At 67.8% G+C, this 7982-nt stretch overlaps 1 protein-coding gene across 1 annotated transcript; it reads right to left on the bottom strand.

Moving 5' to 3' along the window:
- Positions 1–3037: 3037 nt before the first annotated feature.
- LOC135288753 (dystrophia myotonica WD repeat-containing protein-like) lies at positions 3038–7745 on the bottom strand. Its single transcript, XM_064402147.1, is given in 7 exon segments — positions 3038–3247; positions 3249–3568; positions 3571–3719; positions 3721–4001; positions 4003–4263; positions 5669–5854; positions 7373–7745. Coding segments are annotated over 7 exon segments (1734 nt in total). The 5' UTR covers positions 7700–7745.
- Between the last annotated feature and the right edge of the window lie 237 nt (positions 7746–7982).

The following is a 7982-nucleotide window of genomic DNA, read 5'->3' as shown; positions in this document are numbered from 1 at the left end:
ACTTGACCCCCCCTTTCCCACGGGGGGGGGCGCCTGTACAGAGACCCCCCCCAAAATTTGAGACCCCTCCCCAAAATCTGACCCCCCCCCAAAAAAAAATCACGGGACCCCCACCCCAAAAATCGCACCGGGCACTGAGGGGGGGGTCCCCAAATCCGAGACCCCTCCCCAAAATCCGAGACCACCTCCAATATCCCACCGGACCCCCCCCCAAATCCAAGACCCCTCCCCAAAATCCCACCAGACCCTCCCCCCAAACCCATCGGACCCCCCCCCCCAAAATCCCACCGGGCACTGAAAGGGGGGGGTCCCCAAATCCAAGACCCCCCCCCCCAAAAAAACCACTCCCCCCCCCCCAAGCGCGTGTGCCCCCCTTCCCACCCCCCCAGTAATTTGGGGAGGGGTCTCCCCGGTGCCCCCATGACCCTCCCCGAGGGGCAGCGGGACGCGACCCCCCCCCAAAAAGGGTGGGGGACCCCCAGACCCCCCCCCAAAAAAGGGTGGGGGTCCCCCGCCCCCCCCCATTAGTAATTTATTTGTAGGGACGTTTGCACTGCGGACCCCCCCCCTTATTTATGCCCCTCCCCCCCCCAAAATGGACCCCCCCGGGGGGCGCCCCCTCCCCAAATTGACCCCCCCGGTTTGTGACGCCCCCCGGGGGGGAGGACGAGAATAAAGTTGTGTTTCTGCCACCGCCGTGTCCCCAAACTGTCCCCCTCTGTGCCACCCGTGTCCCCTCTGTGCCACCCCCCGTCCCCAAAGTGTCCCCAGTGCCACCCCCGTGTCCCCAAATTGTCCCCGAGTCCCCTGTGCCACCCCCGCGTCCCCAAAGTGTCTCCTCTGTGCCCCCCCGTCCCCAAATTGTCCCCGAGTCCCCTGTGCCACCCCCGTGTCCCCAAAGTGTCCCCGAGTCCCCTGTGCCACCCAGCGCGTCCCCGCTCTGTCCCCCTGTGCCACCCAGCCTGTCCCCAATTCATCCGTGTCCCCTGTGCCACCCAGCGTGTCCCCGCTCTGTCCCCAAGTGCCACCCGGTGCGTCCCCCGCGCTCCGCCCGCTGTCCCCGCTCTGTCCCCTCGCTGTCCCCGCAGTGTCCCCGCTCTGTCCCTCGGTGTCCCCGCGTTGTTCCTCGGTGTCCCCTGTGTCCCCGCGCTCTCCCCTCAGTGTCCTCGCGTTGTCCCTCAGTGTCCCCACAGTGTCCCCTCGGTGTCCCCGCTCTGTCCCTCGCTGTCCCCACTCTTTCCCTCAATGTCCCTGCTCTGCCCCCTCAGTGTCCCCGGCGCTGTCCCCTCAATGTCCCCTTCGCTGTCCCCTCGCTGTCCCCTCCCCGGCCACGCCGGTGCCACCCGGGTGCCAAAAAGTCTCTTTAGTATAAATAAGGGCGGGGGGGGGGGGGCGCGGTGGCCCCGCGGGGACAATAAAGTGACGAAGGCACGGGGGGGGCAGGGGAGGGGTCCCCGGGCAGGCGGTGCCACCCTGGGGACAGGGGACAGCGGTGACACCGCGGGGACAGCGCCGGGGGGGCTCAGTAGTACGGGGGTGGCACTGCGGGTGACACGGGGGACCCCGGCGGGTGACACGGCAGGTGACACGGTGACACGGCGGGTGACACGAGCGACACGGTGACCCGAGAGGTGACACGGGTGTGTCCCGGCGGGTGACACGGGTGACACGGGTGTGTCCTGGCGGGTGACACGGCGGGTGACACGGTGGGTGACACGGGTGTGTCCCGGCGGTGACACGGCAGGTGACACGGCGGGTGACACAGGTGACAGCTACACCACGGTGCCACTCGGGGAGCCGCCGTTCTGCGAGGGACAGGCCCTGCGGGGGGGAAGGAGGGAGGGGACAGCGGTGTCACCGGGGGAGGTGACACACGCCACTCCCTGTGACGTCACCGCGGGGACACCCCGGGGATTCCCCCCCAAGGCTCCGCCCCGTCCCCAAAATCCGCGGTTTGTCCCCCAAAAACTCAACCCGGACAGCCCGAATCCCCTCTAAACCACCCCAAATCCCATCCGGGACACCCCGAATCCCCCCTAAACCACCCCAAATTCCCTCCCGGACACCCCAAATCCCCCCTAAACCACCCCAAATCCCCATCTGGGACACCCCGAATACCCCCTAAACCACCCCAAAACCCCTCCGGGATGTCCCAAATCCCCTCCCGGACACCCCAAATCCCCTCCCGGACACCCCAAATCCCCTCTAAACCACCCCAAATGCCCCCTAAACCACCCCAAAACCCCTCCCGGACACCCCAAATCCCATCCGGGACACCCCAAATCCCCTCTAAACCACCCCAAATCCCCTCCGGGGCGCCCCCAGACTCACGGGGAGCCTCGGGTCCCCCCCGGGGACAGACGAGCCTGTCCCGAGAGCCTGTCGTGATATGGTCCTGGTGCTGCTGGGACCCCCAAAATCCCCCCAGATCCCCTCTAATCCACACCAAATCCCCTCGGAGACCCCTGCCCGCACTCACAGAGACCCCGGGCCGTGCCCAGGTGCAGATGAGCCCTCCTGGCAGGCTGTCACAACACAAACCTGGAGCTCCTGACACCCCCCAAACCCTACCCCAGACCCCCAAATCCCCTCTAAACCACCCCAAATCCCCTCGGAGACCCCTCCCCGCACTCACAGAGACCCCGGGCTGTGCCCAGGTGCAGATGAGCTCCTCCTGGCAGGCTGTCACCATACAACCTGGAGCTCCTGGCACCCCAATTCCTCCCTAAACCATCCCAAATCCCCTTGGAGGACCCCTGCCCGCACTCACAGAGACCCGGGCCGTGCCCAGGTGCAGATGAGCTCCTCCTGGCAGGCTGTCACAACACAAACCTGGAGCTCCTGACACCCCCAAACCCTACCCCAGACCCTCAAATCCCCTCTAAACCACCCCAAATTCCATCTGAGACCCCCCAAATCCCCTCGGAGACCCCTGCCCGCACTCACAGAGACCCCGGGCCGTGCCCAGGTGCAGATGAGCCCCTCCTGGCAGGCTGTCACCATACAAACCTGGAGCCCCTGGCACCCCAAACCCCCCTCAAACACCCCAAATTTCCTCTAAATCCCCTCGGAGACCCCCCAAATCCCCTCGGAGACCCCTGCCCGCACTCACAGAGACCCCGGGCCGTGCCCAGGTGCAGATGAGCCCCTCCTGGCAGGCCGTCACGATGCAATCCTCCAGGAACAGCAGCACCGTCAGCCTCTCCTGGGCGATTTTCTTGCACACCAGCGGCTCCAGCAGCGGCACCCTCGTGCAGCCGCGGGCACAGCGCCGTGCCCAGCACCTTGGCCATGTCCAGAGACCCCCGCGAGCCCCCCGGGCCGCCGCCGGGGGGGGGTTTCTCGGCGTTGCCCCCTCCCCGGCTGATGTTGCCCAGGCTGTGGTAACGTTTGTGCTCCTTCTCGGGGGCGCCGCGGGGGTCCCGCAGGGTCAGCGTGGCGAAACGCCCCACGCTCAGCACCGGGGGGACCCGCGGCGAGATCTGGGGACCCCCGCCGGGCTGCGGGAGGCTGTTGGAGCGGGACAGCGAGCGCGGCAGCCCCGGCACGGAGGGCGGCGGGTCCCCGGCGGCGGCGGCGGGGCGGGCGCGGGAGGGGGCGGCCGGGGGTCCAGCACGTCCTCGGTCAGGTCCCACAGGCAGAACTGCGTGTCCTGGCCGGCCGAGCCGAAGCGGTACGTGACGCTCGGGGGCTCCTCGGGGGTCTCGCCGCCCCCCCTGCCCGTCGGGGGGCGGCGGCGGGGGAGGCGTGAAGGGATCGAAAGCCACGGCGTTGACCCACGACTTGTGGCCGTGCCCGCGGGCCACCACGCGTCCCTCGGCGAACGACCACACGGTGACCAGGTCGTCCTCGCCGCCGGTGACCACGTAGCGGCCGTCGGGGCTCCAGCAGACGCAGAGCAGCCCCCCGAAGTAGCTCCTCATCATGCCCTGCAGCAGCATGGAGGAGAAGTGGAAGACCCTGAGCACGCCGTCCTGGCTGACGCACGCCAGCGAGCGCCCCGTCCGGCGAGAAGGCGAACTCGTTGAGCGGCCCCGAGCCCACGGCCCACTTGAGCAGCGGGTTCCGAGGGGTCTTGCTCTTGCAGGAGAAGACCCTGAAGCCCTCGCCCTGCGTGACCAGCGTGTACTGCGGGCTGGTGGCCCCGCAGGGCTGCTCCGAGTCGTACAGGTACAGGTGGCCGCTGGCGTGCGACGCCAGGAACAGGCGCTCGGTGTCCGGCAGCCACTTCACCAGCGTCACCTTGGACTTGTCGATGAGGCGCTGGGGGACGGCACGGGAAGGGTTAAAAGGGTGGTGGGGGGGGTACTGAGGGGGTTGGGGTGGTGCTGGGGGCGGTCTGGTGGTCCCAAAAGGGATCCCAGGGGGTTCCTGGTGGCCCTGGGCAGGGTCTGGTGGTCCCATGGATGATCCCGAGGGGTTCCTGGTGGCCCTGGTGGTCCCATGGGGGATCTTGGGGGGTTCCTGATGGTCCCATGGGGGATCTTGAGGGGGTTGGGGTGGTCCTGGGGAGGGTCTGGTGGTCCCAAAAGGGATCCCAAGGCGTTCCTGCTGGCCCTGGTGGTCCCATGGAGGGTCCCAGAGGGGTTCCTGGTGGTCCTGAGGAGGGTCTGGTGGTCCCATGGGGGATCTTGAGGGGTTCTTGGTGGCCCTGGTGGTCCCATGGATGATCCCGAGGGGTTCCTGGTGGTCCCATGGGGGATCCTGAGGGGCTTGGGGTGGTCTTGGGAGGTTCCTGGTGGTCCCAAAAGGGATCCCAAGGGGTTCCTGGTGGCCCTGTCGTGGTCCTGGTGGTCCCATGGGTGATCCTGAAGGGTTCCTGGTAGTCCCATGGGGGGTCTTGAGGGGTTCCTGGTGGCCCTGGTGGTCCCATGGATGATCCCAAAGGGGTTCCTGGTGGCCCTGGGGGATCCTGGTGGTCCCATGGGGGATCCCGAGGGGTTCTTGGTGGCCCTGGTGGTCCCATGGGGGATCTTGGGGGGGATGGGGTGGTCTTGGGGAGGTTCTGGTGGTCCATGGGTGATCCTGAGGGTTCCTGGTGGCCCATGGTGGTCTCATGGATGATCCCAAGGGGTTCCTGGTGGTCCCATGGGGCTCCTAAGGGGTTCCTGGTGGACCCATGGGGGATCTTGAGGGGTTCCTGGTGGCCTTGGGGAGGTCCGGCTGATCCTAGGGGGCTCCCAAAGGTTCCTGGTGGTCCCAGGGGGCTCCCAAAGGGGTTCCTGGTGGCCCTGGGGAGGTCGGGCTGGTCCCAAGGGTTCCTGCTGGTCTCATGGAGGATCCCAAGGGTTCCTGGTGGTCCCATGGGGTTTCTGGTGGCCCTGGGGAGGTTCTGGTGGCCCTGGGGAGGTCCTGCAGGTCCCAAAGGGTTCCCGGTGGCCCTGGGGAGGTCGGGCTGGTCCCAGGGGGCTCCCAAGGGTTCCTGGTGGCCCTGGGGAGGTCGGGCTGGTCCCAGGGGGCTCCCAAGGGTTCCTGGTGGTCCCATGGGGTTTCTGGTGGCCCTGGGGAGGTTCTGGTGGCCCTGGGGAGGTCCTGCAGGTCCCAAAGGGTTCCTGGTGGCCCTGGGGAGGTCGGGCTGGTCCCAGGGGGCTCCCAAGGGGGTCCTGGTGGCCCTGGGGAGGTCCTGCAGGTCCCAAAGGGTTCCTGGTGGCCCCCGGTGCCCCCTCACCTCCTCGTTGAAGAGCCGCCCGGCGCTGTCCTTCTTGGCCAGGTCCAGGTACTGCACCTGGCCGGCCGAGAAGCCCACGAGCAGCGGCAGCGTCTCGGCGCCCGCCGTGAACTGGTTGAAGTCGTGGCACGTGGGCTGCGTGCCCTTGTACACGCGCTTGTCGATGGGCCGCTGCAGGTCCAGCGCCTGCGGACACGGCACAGCGCGCTGGCACCGGCACGCTGGCACCGGCACCGCCACGGTGGCACCGGCACCCGCATGGTGGCACTGGCACCATCACTGGCAGGATGGCCCTGGCACTGTCATCTGCAGGGTGGCACTGGCACCAACACGGTGGCACTGGCACCAATGGGGTGGCACTGGCACTGCCACTGTCACTGGCAGGGGATGTCACCCTGGTGCTCCTTAAGGACTCTGTGCCCACCCCGGGTCACCAAAGGGGCTGCCAGGAGGGTCTGGGGTCACTGTCACCCACCCTGGGGTCACTGTCACTGTCCCTGAGGTCACTGTCACCAACCCTGGGGTCACTGTCACCAACCCTGGGGTCACTGTCACTGTCCCTGGGGTCACTGTCACCAACCCTGGGTCACTGTCACCCACCCTGGGGTCACTGCCACTGTCCCTGGGGTCACTGTCACCGACCCTGGGGTCACTGTCACCAACCCTGGGTCACTGTCACCCACCCTGGGGTCACTGCCACTGTCCCTGGGGTCACTGTCACCGACCCTGGGGTCACTGTCACTGTCCCTGGGGTCACTGTCACCAACCCTGGGGTCACTGTCACCCACCCTGGGGTCACTGTCACCAACCCTGGGGTCACTGTCCCTGTCCCTGGGGTCACTGCCACTGTCCCTGGGGTCAATGTCACCGACCCTGGGGTCACTGTCACCAACCCTGGGTCACTGTCACCAACCCTGGGGTCACTGTCACTGTCCCTGGGGTCACTGTCACCGACCCTGGGGTCACTGTCACTGTCCCTGGGGTCACTGTCACCAACCCTGGGTCACTGTCACCAACCCTGGGGTCACTGTCACTGTCCCTGGGGTCACTGCCACTGTCCCTGGGGTCACTGTCACCGACCCTGGGGTCACTGTCACTGACCCTGGGGTCACTGTCACTGTCCCTGGGGTCACTGTCACCAACCCTGGGTCACTGTCACCCACCCTGGGGTCACTGCCACTGTCCCTGGGTCACTGTCACCAACCCTGGGGTCACTGCCACTGTCCCTGGGGTCACTGTCACCGACCCTGGGGTCACTGTCACTGACCCTGGGGTCACTGTCACTGTCCCTGGGGTCACTGTCACCAACCCTGGGTCACTGTCACCCACCCTGGGGTCACTGTCACCCACCCTGGGGTCACTGTCCCTGTCCCTGGGGTCACTGTCACCGACCCTGGGGTCACTGTCACTGACCCTGGGGTCACTGTCACTGTCCCTGGGGTCACTGTCACCAACCCTGGGTCACTGTCACCCACCCTGGGGTCACTGTCACCAACCCTGGGGTCACCTTTGCCCCTCACTCCCCCCGTTAATCCCCGTTATTCCCCCGGTTCTCCCCCTCTTCTCTCCCATTCTCTCCCTGTCCTCCGCGCCCGGTTCTCCCCCGTCATTCCCCCGGTTCTCCCTCATTATTCCCCCGTTATTCCCCGGTTTTTCCCGTTATTCCCCGGTTTTTCCCGTTATCCCCCCGTTATTCCCCGTTACCCTCCGGCTGCCGCGTCCCGCGCTGCCGGCCCCTCCGTAGAAGTGCAGCTCCCGGCCGAGGTTGCAGCACACGCGGCTGCGCTCGGCGGCTCCCCCGGGCGGGCTGCGGCTCCGGGCCAGCCGCACCACCGAGAGCCGCACCGGCGGCAGCGCCCCGGGGCCCGGCGGGGCGGGCGCGGCCGGGGCGGGCCCGGCGGCGGCGGCGGCGGCGGCGGCGGGGCCCAGCAGGCGGTAGGAGCCCTCGCGGGTGCGGAAGCGGCTCTTGAGCTCCGGAGCGGCCGCGGGAGGCTCGGCCGGGCCCGGGCCCGCCGCCGCCGCCGCCGCCATGGCCGCCGGAAGCCGCCTCAGGAGCGGGCGGGAGCGGCCGCCGCCATCATGGCGGCGCTGAGTCAGCGAGGCCACGCCCACACGTGTGGGAAGGGCCAATCAACGCGCGAGGAGGGCGGGGGCACGCCCACTGAGGGGGGAGGGAGCTGCCATATAAGGGATGGGCACGCCCATGAGTGGCAGAAGCCACGCCCCTAATGGAGGACACGCCCAGGAGTGGCGGAAACCACGCCTCAAAACACAGAGACCACGCCCCCGAGGTGGGAAGGGCCAATCAACGCGC

The sequence above is a fragment of the Passer domesticus genome, chromosome 35, assembly GCF_036417665.1.
Source record: "Passer domesticus isolate bPasDom1 chromosome 35, bPasDom1.hap1, whole genome shotgun sequence".
Lineage (NCBI taxonomy): Eukaryota > Metazoa > Chordata > Aves > Passeriformes > Passeridae > Passer > Passer domesticus.
Note: the sequence above shows the minus strand (reverse complement) of the source record. Positions and strands in the feature narration are given on the sequence as shown.